This window comes from Drosophila navojoa, chromosome 2, assembly GCF_054131105.1.
Source record: "Drosophila navojoa isolate 15081-1374.11 chromosome 2, UAZ_NAV_1.0, whole genome shotgun sequence".
Classification (NCBI taxonomy): Eukaryota; Metazoa; Arthropoda; class Insecta; order Diptera; family Drosophilidae; genus Drosophila; species Drosophila navojoa.
In genome coordinates this window covers 29,081,667-29,095,541 of record NC_142890.1, presented here as the reverse complement: position 1 = coordinate 29,095,541, position 13,875 = coordinate 29,081,667, and the positions used below count along the sequence as shown (strand labels likewise).

General features: G+C 36.1%; 3 protein-coding genes across 11 annotated transcripts in view; 2 read left to right on the top strand and 1 right to left on the bottom strand.

Moving 5' to 3' along the window:
- Positions 1–5,794: 5,794 nt before the first annotated feature.
- Positions 5,795–7,650, top strand: LOC115564034 (phosphotriesterase-related protein). Its single transcript, XM_030387854.2, has 5 exons — positions 5,795–6,018; positions 6,208–6,720; positions 6,776–6,940; positions 6,997–7,214; positions 7,288–7,650. The coding sequence occupies exons 1-5, from the start codon at positions 6,000–6,002 to the stop codon at positions 7,423–7,425; spliced, it is 1,053 nt and encodes a 350-aa protein (XP_030243714.1). The 5' UTR covers positions 5,795–5,999; the 3' UTR covers positions 7,426–7,650.
- A 1,087-nt stretch (positions 7,651–8,737) lies between these two features.
- Positions 8,738–11,609, top strand: Srr (Serine racemase). The gene is made up of 5 exons (XM_030387853.2): positions 8,738–9,086; positions 9,143–9,213; positions 10,196–10,646; positions 10,708–11,000; positions 11,066–11,609. Exons 1-5 carry the CDS (start codon positions 8,808–8,810, stop codon positions 11,412–11,414), a joined length of 1,443 nt encoding a protein of 480 aa, XP_030243713.2. The 5' UTR covers positions 8,738–8,807; the 3' UTR covers positions 11,415–11,609.
- Positions 11,124–13,875, bottom strand: part of FER (tyrosine-protein kinase Fer) — a 34,622-nt gene continuing 31,870 nt past the window's right edge. For all 9 annotated transcript variants that reach the window (XM_089256176.1, XM_089256188.1, XM_089256162.1 and 6 more), the window contains 4 exons: positions 13,285–13,371; positions 13,077–13,205; positions 12,829–13,011; positions 11,124–12,334 (listed from right to left, as the gene is read on the bottom strand). In XM_089256176.1, the coding sequence (XP_089112302.1) occupies positions 12,183–12,334; positions 12,829–13,011; positions 13,077–13,205; positions 13,285–13,371 (551 nt within the window). In that variant the 3' untranslated portion in view covers positions 11,124–12,182. The remainder of the gene's footprint in view (positions 12,335–12,828; positions 13,012–13,076; positions 13,206–13,284; positions 13,372–13,875) is intronic.

Below are 13,875 nucleotides of genomic sequence, written 5' to 3'. Positions count from 1 at the left end.
AATTGGTAGTAGCCGCCGCAGCAGCAGCAGCAGCAGCAGCAGAAGCAACATCAACAAGAGTAGCAGCAGCACCAACAGCAACAACAACAACTGCAACAACAATCACCATTACAACACCAACAACAACAACATAAATTTTAACTTAAACCAGACGCGTATTAGCGCGTTAGCAAGCAATCGTCGCTGGCTGTTGTTGCCTACGAAGAACGGTGACCTGTGAGACAACACAGAACAAGCAACAATATATATATATATAGACAACAACGGCAACAATCGAAGCACCTCTAGTTTGTTATTCCTATTGCAGGTTGCAAATGTTTTGTATTCAAAGAAAGCCTCGTCAACAACGCAGCAACAAGAAAATACGCATCAACAAATTGTTAACAATTACACGAAAGAAGATAAATTTTATGTAGCCAACGTGTGTAATTTGTGTTTGTAATGTGTTGCATGTATAAAAAAATGAAACGAATAGGCCAAAATACAAAAATGCAAGCAAAAAAAAAAAAAAAAAATTTAAAATACAACTTAAACTCAAATTTAATTCAATAGCAACAAAAAAGGAACATCATCTAAAAAAAACTATTTCATAATTTTTAATTATTGATTAATTAATTATGTATGTATATGTATTAAAAAAAAAAAGCAAAACAACAAAAAGGCAAAACAAAAAAATGAAGCAAATGTATAGAAATTCCTTTGGACAAATATTGAAAAAATAAAAAAGTGCATAAGAGAAAATGGAAACCACATATATGTATGTCTGCCTCACAGAAAGGGCGCAAAGAAGTGATGAATGGAAGTGGACAGAGAGAGAGAGAGAGAGAGCAGCAGCGTGTGAAAACTCTTATAAACGTGCGAAAAAGAAACAAAACGAAAATGCAATACAATTAACTAGCTTAGCGAAGCAGGCGAATGCAGTGCAAGTTGCGCTTTTTCAACTTTATATATTTTTATAATTTTGTCCCAAAATTTCAAATGCATAATATTTATAAATACTGTTCAGTTGATTTATTTTTTGCTGATGAGCACATATGTATGTATATATATATATATGGGTTTATGGCTGTACATGTTTATAGTTGCTGTTGAAGAAGCTTAAACGATTCGAATCGATTGGGGTACATTATAAACATTTTATGCTATATATTTATATGTCAATTACGAGGCGAAAGGAGAAAATTTGCAAGCACTGTAATACATATACTTATACATATACATATACATATATATATTATATGGTTTGTCTTTATAGGTTCTTATTGCTTTAAGCGTTATTTAGTTTTTCTTTGTTTATAGTAAAAAAAAATATATATATATGAGCGAGCATACATAAAACATATTTTAATTTTGCTTTCTTCCTTTTAGTGATTACAATTTTATTAAAACCAATTTACAATAATTCATATATGTAGATATAAATTTTGTTGTTAGTATTAGACGTTAAACAAGAAAGTACGAAAAGAAAAGAATCAAACAAATCGAGGTAAATGCAATAAATTTGGATTGAAATCGAAAAACTTCCCCAATCAATGCAGAAACTTTGTAGCAGAGCTATTACAGAGAGAGAGAGAGTGAGCTAAAACAATAATCAGCTACTTGAAATACAGACCAAAACGTCCTAAGGCCTCGCAATTGCCTAACCACAATAAAACACTTCGAAAAAGACAAAGGTCCGACCAACCAAGGGGCAATATTAGATTCGGTGGTGTTCGGGTCTGTCTGATCTAAGCGAACTGCAATGGAGCTTGCTAGGAGAGAAACTTGAAACTTGCATTCATAGAAAGCACAAGCACAATACAAAGCAACAACAAGCAAACGTTTCAATAGGCAACATAAACAAAACTGTACAAAACCAGCTATAAATACAAGAATACAAAAACAAAAACAACAACAACTTATTTGTAAAGCAGTTGTATTAAATATATATCTAAAAACTAAAACCAATTGTAAATTAAAACGAGAAACTAGGAACTGCTATTAAAAAGTAATTAAAAGAAAAAAAAAGAAAGCTTATTATCGACAACCAACAACCAGAACAGCAAAATTGTCATTTTAGTTTTAATCAATGCATATTTAGTTGTTTATATTTAACTTTTTCTGAAAATTTAATAAATAAAAAAAAATCTAAAAAAGAAAAGAAAAAAACAATATACATGCTACACAAACAAACGTATATCATATATTTCAATAATCAATTTAAAATTAATTAGTAAAATTGTACGAATTAAAAGTAAACTTATGAAAAATATACAAAACGAGAAAAGTGAATGAAAATCAAATCGCAATGCCAGAAAACCCGCAATATGAACAGCTGCAAATGTAAATGGGCGTTAGGGATCTAGGTTTCTGGTCAACACAAGTGGGCGTGGCGAAAAGATAAAAGCTCATGAATTTTAACAATTTCATAAATAGGTTATTATATTTTGTTTTTTATTTTTGCTTTAGATATAGTTTATAATAAAATTATATAGTTTGAAACGCTTTAGTGTGTTTTAGTTGAAATTGTTTTTATGTTAATAACTCAAGTGAAAAGGCAAATAATAACTAATACTATTTATGTACATACAATACATACATATTTACACATATATACATACATACGTACATACATATACATCTATATATATATGTATATGCATACATACTTTTAGCTTATTGTAAGCGCCCCCTATTTTTAATTAACGTTTTTTCTCTCTTTTAATTATATTTGCTGTTCTAGTATTTTTCAATTGGAGTTTTGTCATTTTTGCTGGGCGCACTTCTTAGTCACTCTTGTGCTTCTAAACTTAAGGACACTTAATGAAAAAATGCAACAAAAAAAATACATAAAAAATACATGCAAATAATTTTATAAAATCAAAAAAGAAAAAAAAATGTATTTCCCCTCCCACAATCGTTTTTGTTCATATTTTGCAAATGTTAGCCGGACTCGACTTTCGATTTTTGGCTTCATATTTTGTTGGCTGATTAAGAGAAAAAAAAAAAACAAAAGTAGTTTGTAAAAAAGTATAAAAGAGTATAATGATAATGAGATAGCAAGCGCGAAAAAAAATTATTAATGATATAAATTTCTATTATGTATTTCTATATAATTATATAATATGGATCTATATCGTACTAATGTATAATTGTAATTAAAAGCGCAAAGGCAGCGACAAATGAAAAGAAAACACGTGAAAATATATACATATATTATATTATATTTAATGACTAAATGGTAAAGCTAGTTTGAATCTAAATAGGAATACATAGTACATATATGGAAGCAGAGATACGGAAGCGCAGATATAAGAGCAACAACTATTTTAATTAACACAACAAACAATGCATAACATATACAATAACGGTAATAATAATAATGCTAATATTAATAATAATACAACTCTAATAGTGCAGATGAAAGAAATTAGGTATGAGTGAAGAAGAAACACCTCAACAAACACAAAAGGAATAAACGAAACAAAAAATTATTTCAAATTTATATACACACACGTAAATAGTTTACAAACAATGTTGAATAAAAGGCGAATCTATAATTTTCAAAAAATATATGTGTTTCTGCTTTTTATTTATTTCTGTTGTTATTAATTGTTGATTTCGTTCAAGTTTTGTTTACCCAAATTGATGAAGTCCCCGCCCAGAGGTGCTATACAATCTAGACTAGACTGCAGGGAATTTATTATGGCCAATTGGCATTTGGGGCAGACAGACACAAAGTTTCGTTAGCAATTCTCATATAAGCAAATAGCAATATAATGTAATTAATTATGTATTTACCTAAATAAAGTCACAGAAAGTGTTCAACAAGTCAGCAGCTTAGCCAGAATTCAGCAGTTTCCCATATTCTTTCTTTCTTCTAACAATAAGTTGTGCTAAAACCTATAGAGAACAAGAGCAAAACAGCAGCAACAACAACACCAAACGATCCGAGAAGTACATTTTAAAGAACATAAATAAACACAAAATGAAAGAAAACATATATCTATATATTTTAAATAAATTAAAATGTCAACGTGTTTTTAGCTTTACCCGGCAACATAAGAACATAAGTAATCGAAAGGCTAACATTGGCGATGGGGGAATATCGAAAATAAGTGAGGGAAACGTCGTATATAAAAATGCTAAGCTTTAAGGTAAATCTAACAAGAAGTATCTATACAAAAAGAAAATACATAAAACAAGCGAAACAAATATTATAACAATATAATGAAAAGAGAAAAGAAATGAATGGAAACGGCATTGACATGCAGATAAGATATATATGTCTTAAGTATAAATATATATATATATATATAGACTATATGAATATCTGATAAATGAGAAATTGCAAAAAAGAAAACAAAATAAAACTGATAAAAACTATATATAAGTAATATAAAAAAAAAAAAATTAAAAAAATATAAAAAAAAAGAAAATGGAACTAATAAAGAGAATTATTCTGAGAAATTCATAAAACTGAAGATTATATTTGGAATTTTAGATAGAAAATTAAGTAAAGTACATGACATTACTGTAATGCTCTACAAATATGAATTGTACTATTTATATATGATTATATATGTTTATATATGATTGTATAAATTTAGCTAGTTGGGATATGTATCAAAACTTTCAGCTCTGATCATTCACATTTCACCATCAGAATACATGTACAAGGTTGAAGTAATTTCTCAATATGAAATGTTTCTCTGATTCTTCTGCTCTTAAATCAATTTGATATTGGACGCAGCTGGGAACATGCAAGAAATATTAATTAAGCAAAAGTTTTTGCTTTTGTGGATCCTCCGATTTTAAAAGGATATTTCGTATCCTACTTCAAGCAGTAAGTACAAGTTAGTTCAGATTTTTGCTTCTATAGGTTTGAACTGGTTTTTAAGACATGCATCGAAGGAGAACAGACTAATGACTACATAAATGATTGCTATCATTAAATTTTTAGGAGTTATTCTTAGTCCGGGTATTCTAGGATCGATTTGTCATTAGGAAACAGCAGAAGTATTGAAATCATTCGTGATAGCTTAGTCATTTTTAAAAACCTACATATATCGGTGTCGACTTCAAAATCAAATGTCATATAATAAATTAAGTTAGGTTGCAAATATCCAGTCCACAATCAAATTAGATCTATAATTAGCTGCTGCTATCTCATTCAATGTATGTATGTATGTAGTGGACAATAGGCACAGCTAGGATAGCAGCAATTACGGTAAGTATAATGGAAAAAATATGTATAGTTATGTTCTATAAAAATTACATATATAGTGATATATGAAGAGTATGAAATTTCCACTGAACCAAATTCAAGTCGAAACGGAGATATTTTCCTTTACTAAGAGCTCACTGTCTTTAGAATTTTCCACCAGTCGTTTTGGATAGATAAGTTGATTTACAATTTGTTTGTAGCCTTACAGAATTTTTTGTTTTAAAACCCACTCTCGTATCTTTCATAGGCTTTGTTTTGTTTCTTTATTTGCCTGCAGAGTGGGACAGTAAAGGCATTGCAAATCAGGTTTTACAAGGTGTATAAAGTAATACGATTATACGGTAAGCCACGAAACAATAAACATAATGGAATAATGTACGTAAGTGCTTGCATTCTGATTGTCTGTACTGAACGCTACGTAGATTAGATTATAGAATAAATTATGGTAAATTCTTTTTTCAGTTGTCCCACATGTGCGAACAGCTGTTAGTGAACCGACTGGACTATTTTTATATACATACATATGTACATACATATGTAAATAAATACTTATACTGAGACTGCACGAGTGCAGTTGTCTGTCAGTTGATTTCCGTGCCAGCTACCAGCGTCGCACTGCTTCGAACCAACAATCAGTTACCCAAGCGCTCTCAAAGCGATCGCACGTGACAGCAGCAGCAGTCGGAGCACAGCCCAGCGCAGACTCCAAGAGGTTACTATAGATTCCCATACGGAGTAAATCTAGGGAGAGAGAAAGGGATAGCAATCGGTGACCCCAATCAATAGCAGAGAAATGTCAAGAGTACAAACGGGTGAGTATCAAACACTGTAGAGAGAGTCGCTCTCTCTCTCTCTCTCTCTCTCTCTCTGTGTGTTTCTCTGCTGCCGTTGCAGTCAGTGAAAAGCGGTTCGTTATCAATAAATTAGCATTAAGTGAACTTTTCCATTATACTATGCAACGGTTGGGTCTATCTACAAAATGTATTGATGTGCTGCTGCAGTGCTTGGTAGCATTACGCCCAATCTGTTGGGTCGCACACTCACCCATGAGCATGTGGCTCTCGACTTTGAGCACTTCTATAAGCCGCCGCCGGCGGACTTTGAGAACGAATTGCGGCAAAAGATCAAGATGTCTACGTTGGGCTACGTCCGCTTGTATCCGTACTCGAGCCGGGAGAACTTGCGCTTCAACGATGAAGAGGCGCTGGAGGCGGTCAGGAAGGATGTGCTGCTCTATAAGAAGCATGGCGGCGGCGCCATTGTGGAGAACAGCACCTACGGACTGAAACCCAATCTGGAGTTCATTGTGGACCTGGCCAAGACAACGGGCGTGCACTTCATTGCTGGCACAGGACATTATATACACGCCACGCAGGACGCCTCGCACAAGCATCTGACAGTGGAGCAGATGACGGACATGTACTCCAAGGACATCTTAACTGGCATCGATGTGAACGGTCGCATTGTGAAATGTGGCTTCATTGGCGAGGTGGCCAGTGTGTACCCCGTCCAGGGTGAGTAAAACGTCACTCAAGCCATTCTCCTTCTGACCCTCTCTTCACTTTGCAGAGTTCGAGCGACACGCTCTGCTGGCCGCCGGCGAAATCCAGGAGGTGCTCGGCTGCGGTGTCTCCCTGCATCCGCACCGTGTCTCCAAGGCACCCTTCGAAATCATGCGGCTCTACCTCGAGGCCGGCGGGCGGGCCAACAAATGCGTCATGTCGCATTTGGATCGTAAGCAGGAAACGAATCTCTTCAGTGCAGTTTTGGTGAATCTTTTCCATTTGCAGGCACAATCTTCGACATGGATGAGCTGCTGGAGTTTGCCAAGCTGGGCTGTTACCTGCAATACGATCTCTTCGGCACAGAGTCCTCCTACTATCAGCTTAACGCCAGCGTGGACATGATATCCGACGGACAGCGCATTGAGAACATCATGAAGCTGATCAACGAGGGACTCGTGGACAGGCTGCTCATGTCGCACGACATCCACACAAAGCATCGACTGGTGAGCCTCGCTCTTCCTGAGATCTAGCCCTCTCACTTTCACAGATTGTGTAATGTATATCCATTTATTCCAGACTTCCTATGGTGGACACGGATATCATCACATACACATGAATATTCTGCCTCGCATGTTCCAGCGCGGCGTAACGCTCGAGCAGGTGGAGCAGATGACTGTCACCAATCCGGCCAACTGGCTGAGCTTCAGCGCCTAGCGAGAGATCGGACGTAAACACTCTATACTAGGTGTACATAGATGAACTCTGCTCCGTTCTGTGGGGACCAGAGTCTGTTTTCAGTTTTCTGTTTGTTTGGTTTCCCTTTTATTGACCATTTTATTTGCATCTTTGTTTAGTACTTTGTTGTGCTCATGTGATGATAAGATAAGCTGTGTTGTTTTCGCTGGCTGCCCAAAAATAAAGTAATTGGGTCTCTTAAAATATGTTTTATTTGTACTTTTCTTATCTTCGTATATGATGTTAACAATCTTCTGCGCAGGTTTTTGATAGTAAGTCATTTGCTAGGCTCTGAGGCTATTTATAGTTGGGGGTGTGGTTGCCGAGTCGAATATCGGATTAATTCAGAATCTATAGGAAGAAGTAATTGGTTGGGTAGAGTTCATTCAAACAGTAGAATTCATTCAATCATCCGTAGAGCACATTAATTTGGAAGAATTCATGTATGTAAATGTTTCGAAATATTGTAAAATAATCCTACATATTGGAGCTCAACCCGTTCTGAGCTATGCTAACAAATACATAGATATATGTATGTATATCTTTTGACATAACTTATTTCTCATTATTCAAATAATTCATGTTAAGTTTCTCAACTCATACGAAACACAACTTTTGGCTCAATCCTTATCGATGATATTGATGATCATCTATTTACTGCACTCGGAATAAAAATTGGTATGGTATGCTGTTATAAATGCGACAGCAACTGAAATGATGTTGCCAAAATGACCAAAACAATTGTGAGAATTCGTATCACAGTTCAATAATGCTTACCAAAGGGGGCTTATCAGCGGTCGCCAACTGAACTCTCATAAAATGCCTGCTCTATCGGCATGAAATATGCCGTTTTATGATCATTAATATATATAAATTGGCTTACTCTCGCATAGGGCATCATAGTTAATTCATGAAATGCGCTTTGCTATATCTGATCAGTGAGACCACATACATAGCTCGTTTATATATATGTATGTATATATGGTTATGGATAAGGATTCCTCAGTGAGCTCACATGATAAAGATAATATTGATTGGGATTAGTTGTTTATGTGTAAATTTGTGAAGCTCTGGCAAAGTCTACTGTGGAGTTATCCTAAGAACGTTTGATCCAGCTGTAGAAAAAGTCCTATGAACGGATATTCCTAATGCACTCCTTCCTTACATAAAATCAAATTAGACTCTCGGTCACTGGTTACAAAAACTTTTAGTTATTATTAGGGTATTTGATGGTCGGTAATCGAACGTGAATAACTCTTGCTTGTTTCACTCAATTTGATTTTATAAATGTATAAAAGTCATACCACACCGAGCAGTTGTTCGCTGTCGCTCATCGGCTCTAGTTGATATAATTTAATTAAATGCCAATACGGCGGAGTATCGCAAAAATGTCGCAGGAAGCGAAAGAGCAAACACAGAATGGGCTGAATGGCGCATCAGCTAACGAATCCAATGGAACCGCAGAGAACTGCAAGCTGGAGCTGATAGTTCCCAATACTAGGACGCGACACGTATCGGGTGAACTCGACGAAATTGTCGATCCTTTCTGTGATTCCAAGAATCCGAAACAAATTTCATTCCACGATGTTACTTCAGCTGCCTTCTTGATTAAGGGTGGTGTGGAGCGCACACCCTGTCCCGTAAGTTTTTGAACCCGATGATAGGAATGCAGTCTAAGCTCACGAGTCATTTGTAGAGATCCACATCGTCAGAGACATATGGGATGGAATTGTATTTCAAAAAGGACTTTCTCCAATACACAGGCAGGTGAGTAATCCATATACTTGAAAATAGAGAACTTAGTACTGGGTTATTGGTAGTTGGATAATTTTATTTAAAATAAATAAGTCTATAAATGGATTCAAGTACCGAGTGTCCTCAGTAACAGACTTGGGAATATCTTGTATTTCTAACAGAACTTTTACTTACATTTCTAGCTATATTTTCAATTTGATCGGAAATGATTACATAGGACTAGGTCATCTAGACTAGATCTTTTGGTATTTTGTTTCGCATTATTTTTACCGAATCACTTCTGTATATTGTGTAAATATATTCGATTCAGGTCCAAAGTGCTCAAATGCAATTTTCTTCTGAATATAACTGAATGTATATGTATGTATAAGTGTTTATTGTCTGGCATCATATATTCCGTCTAGCGATAAGACGTAAAACGAATATGATGCCTGTTAATAGTACTAATATTCTGAGAAATATAAAAATTAATCATCGATTAATAATATAATTAAATTTTATAGCAAGTCTATAATGATTATAGATTCTCACCTTTTGTAGGAGATTATCTTACAAATCTGTTTTGTAAATAAACGAAATGTTGGAGAGTACAATTTATATTTTACAGCGACTGTTTGAGCATTAAAGAAGCTAGTCCATAGATTTTCAATTCTATAGTAAACAAAAGCAAAGAACATAATGAGTTTCTAAAGATTTCCTTTTCCTGCAATATTAATTTTCCTGGTAACTTTATGATTAGCATTCATTTTCATTCGGAACTACGCAAATTATGCACATGCCCCTTTATTTAATCTAAGAGTGTCGCTAGATTAATTTCGACACGTATTTTGCCAAAATTCAATATTGGCCTGATAACATTGTTTTTGGTTGATAGCGTGGAAAGTGAGAAATTAATGGGTTGATTAGCAATTATAGCTCTTCGACTTGATACGACATTATCACCAGCAGCATATTGTGTCAGCAGTATCAAAGCACAAAATGATTCTGTTTACAGCTTTAAGGAACGGGGTGCTCGGTATGCACTGCTCAGCCTGTCGGAGGAACAGAAACGCAAGGGCGTGATCAGCGCTTCGCTGGGGAATCACGCCCTGGCGCTGTGTTACCATGGCTGGAAGTTGTCGATTCCTGTCACCGTGGTGATGCCAAAGGCAGCGCCCATCATGAAGGTGCAGAAGTGCCGCAACTACAAGGCTCGCGTGATTGTCGAGGGCCAGGATATGGGCGAGGCCAAGTCGCTGGCTATGCGGATGTCGCGGGAGGAGCAGCTGCTGTATATCAATGGCTACGATCATCCGCACATTATGGCCGGCCAGGGTACAATCGGGCTGGAGATACTGGAGCAGGTGCCTGAGCCGGATGCAGTTGTGGTGCCCGTTGGCGGCGGGGGACTCATCGCAGGCATTGCCACAGCTGTGAAGGCGCTCTCGCCCAAGACTAAAATAATCGTAAGCTATTATGGAGTTGTACTTCTCTAGAATTTTGATAATCAACCATTCATATTTCTAGGGCGTAGAGTCGGAAAAGTGCGCCAGCTTTTCACGTGCTATGGAAAACAATGGTCCTATAAGTACGCCCATCAAGAACACCCTAGCCGACGGCTTGGCCGTGCCCAAGGTCGGTGTCAATGCATATGCCACAGCTCTGCCCCTGATTGATCGCATGGTTGTGGTGAAGGAGGAGTGGATAGCCGTGGCCATCTTGCGCTTGGTGGAAGAGGAGAAGTGTGTGGTCGAAGGTGCTGGCGGTGCTGGTCTGGCTGCCATACTGGCTGGCCACTTGGACGACCTCAAGGGCAAGAAGTGAGCAGCGTCTGGCACACCTCATACTCTCTTCCAATATGATCAATAACCTCGTTTATCTGCAGGGTTGTCGTGCTGCTCTGCGGTGGCAACATAGACACAACGGTCTTCGGACGTTGCCTGGAGCGCGGGCTGGCAGCCGAGGGTCGCTTGGTCAAGTTCAATGTGGAGGTCAGTGATCGTCCGGGTGGCATTAACGATCTCTGCGCCCGGCTGGTGCGCTTGGGTGTCTCCATCAAGGACATTATGCACGAGCGCGCCTGGCTGCGCGACATCTACACGGTGGAGGTGAAAGTGATCTGCGAGACGAGAGACTGGGCGCACAGTCTAGAGCTGAAGAACGAGCTGAAGAAATATTATGCAAAGGTCGAGTTCTCCGATGTTCCACTGGCAATTAATGATAAGGCTCTATGAACATATTACTTATGGTTTTATGGTTTTTTCTATATTTGTGTATGCACTATTTTTGATTTATTTTCAATTTTATTGCACAAAATTTGCAACACTGCAAAAATTTGAGCTTAATTTAGAGCTTGAATGTATGTTAATAGAGTTGTAATCGTAGTAGAAATGTAAATAGCATTAAATAAATATACAATTCAATATCAAGTCAGCAGGACTGTTTAATTTACAATGTGTGTGTTATCTCTTCTTCTTAAATACATAGAAAACTAACATAGATAACATATATTCAAGAGCTTACGGCTAGGAGTTCATCAAGCACACGCCGAGTTTTCCAAATTTCTCTGGCTTCTTTTTATTATTATTTTGCTGTTTTTGGCACAATAAGGATTCGTAATGACAAATCGTACAGGATCTCGCATACACTCGCATTCATACACTCTTACACGTTCACACACACACACACACACACACACTATCAAGCAGGCACTCGGCTGATTACTCATACATATGTTAAAATATATAAGACTATATTATGTGTATATAAATATCTGATTTTTTGTTTATATATATTAATATAGTCAATATGCTAAAATTTAATTATAGGCATTTTTCTTATAATGTATATGTGTATACAGTATTTTATAAATACAGGCATTTCGTTGTGTAGTCCTAGGAAGTGACATACTTTAAAAGCGCTTACTCAGAACTACGTTGAGTGTGTATTAAAAATAACTATGTTAATTACAGCTTCGCACAGAGCCTGGACATCTAAGGCGCTCAGTGACTGTTGTCCAGACGCAGTATGAGCGCATCGACGACATTGTAGATCTCGTCGAAATGCGGACGAGCATCGACATCAGCGGCCCAGCACTTCAGCATCAGACGGTACATTTCGGGCGGCGTATTCTCCGGCGTGGGCATGCGATATCCTGAAAGAATATGACGAAATAAATAATACAATAATAATAGATTACATAACCATATTTTATATAAATTTGAAATACTTTCTTGTCTAGCTTTTGAAAATTATACTACAATATTTCATATATTATATTGTGGTAGTGTGTAAATTAGGGGATGTACTTGCATTCAACAAATCTGTATTTTCTTACTTTCCAAAGTAAAACTAAAGGATTCGGACTAGAGATTGAATTTGGAGGAACTTTTCTACATTCTGCTAATACAGATAATTTCCAAGTACAGAATATGATAAACTATTCAAAAACGGTAGTTTTTACATTGAAAATATATTTGCATACTATGAGAATCCAATAAGTGATTAACCCAAGTGGTAATTATCACTTATTATCTTTGCCTTAAATAATACTGCTTCGAGTTCGAAGCACGATCCGTTCAACAACTTAACTACCGAGCACCGTCTAAGTAAGAAGTTTAAATTAATTTTCTATTAAGCAAAACGTACCTGTATCGATACGTTCTCTAGCACGCGAATTGCTCATTCCAGAATATGGAGTATCGCCCTTGGAGAATATCTCCCACATGAGAATGCCGTACGACCAAACATCGCAGAGAGTTGTGTATTTGCCAAAATTAAGAGCTTCGGGCGCTGTCCATTTGACTGGTATTTGCTTCATGCCATCGGAAACTGTTTGAGCAGAAAATCATGTTGGTTAAATGATCTTATATATTTTCAGTTGTACGCCCATATACCTATATATTCTTCTTCTTCGCGTGACATGCCAAAATCTGATATTTTAACGCTATGCTCAAAGTCCACAAGACAATTTCGAGCTGCGAGATCACGATGTATACAGTTCTTAGATTCCAGATATCGCATGCCTAAAATGAATGTTATTTTCAGAATAAATTGTTCTAATTAACAAAGAACTATATGCAGCTGGGTTGGTCTACCACTCACCTGCTGCAGCGTCTCGGCACATGCCCATCTGTTGCCGTGTGGTGAGCGTATTTGAGTTCTTGCGCAGATAGTTTAGTAAGGAGCCGCCTGGAAGATAATAGATAATAATTAAGTAGCATTAGGACATATGCAATTTAAGATTTGGTAACTATTTCTAGAGATCTAGAGAAAAGAATTATGTTTACAGATATTTAAAAAAAAATTTGGAATACGTCGTCTAGAAAAAATATAAAATTATCTGTTCGGCTTTAGTGTAAATAATCAATTCTAAATATTTATATTTTGTTAAATCTTCTCTATTGATTTACCAAAATATAAATATTTAGAATTGATTATTATTATTAGTATTATTATTAGTAAAGCAACATTAACTTTTTTCTGCAAGACTTTTGAAGATTTTCAGTTTCATAATTTGACATACAAGATATAATATTTTCTGATTCTTATATGAATATATATTCAAAATTCCAAGTCCTTAACTTTATGTTCATACGGGCGGGAAAAGCAGGGACAGCCATTTGGACAAACTGATGGATATGGCATACAATTAATATACTCTTTCACTTTTTTAATGGTTACGTGAATTTATAT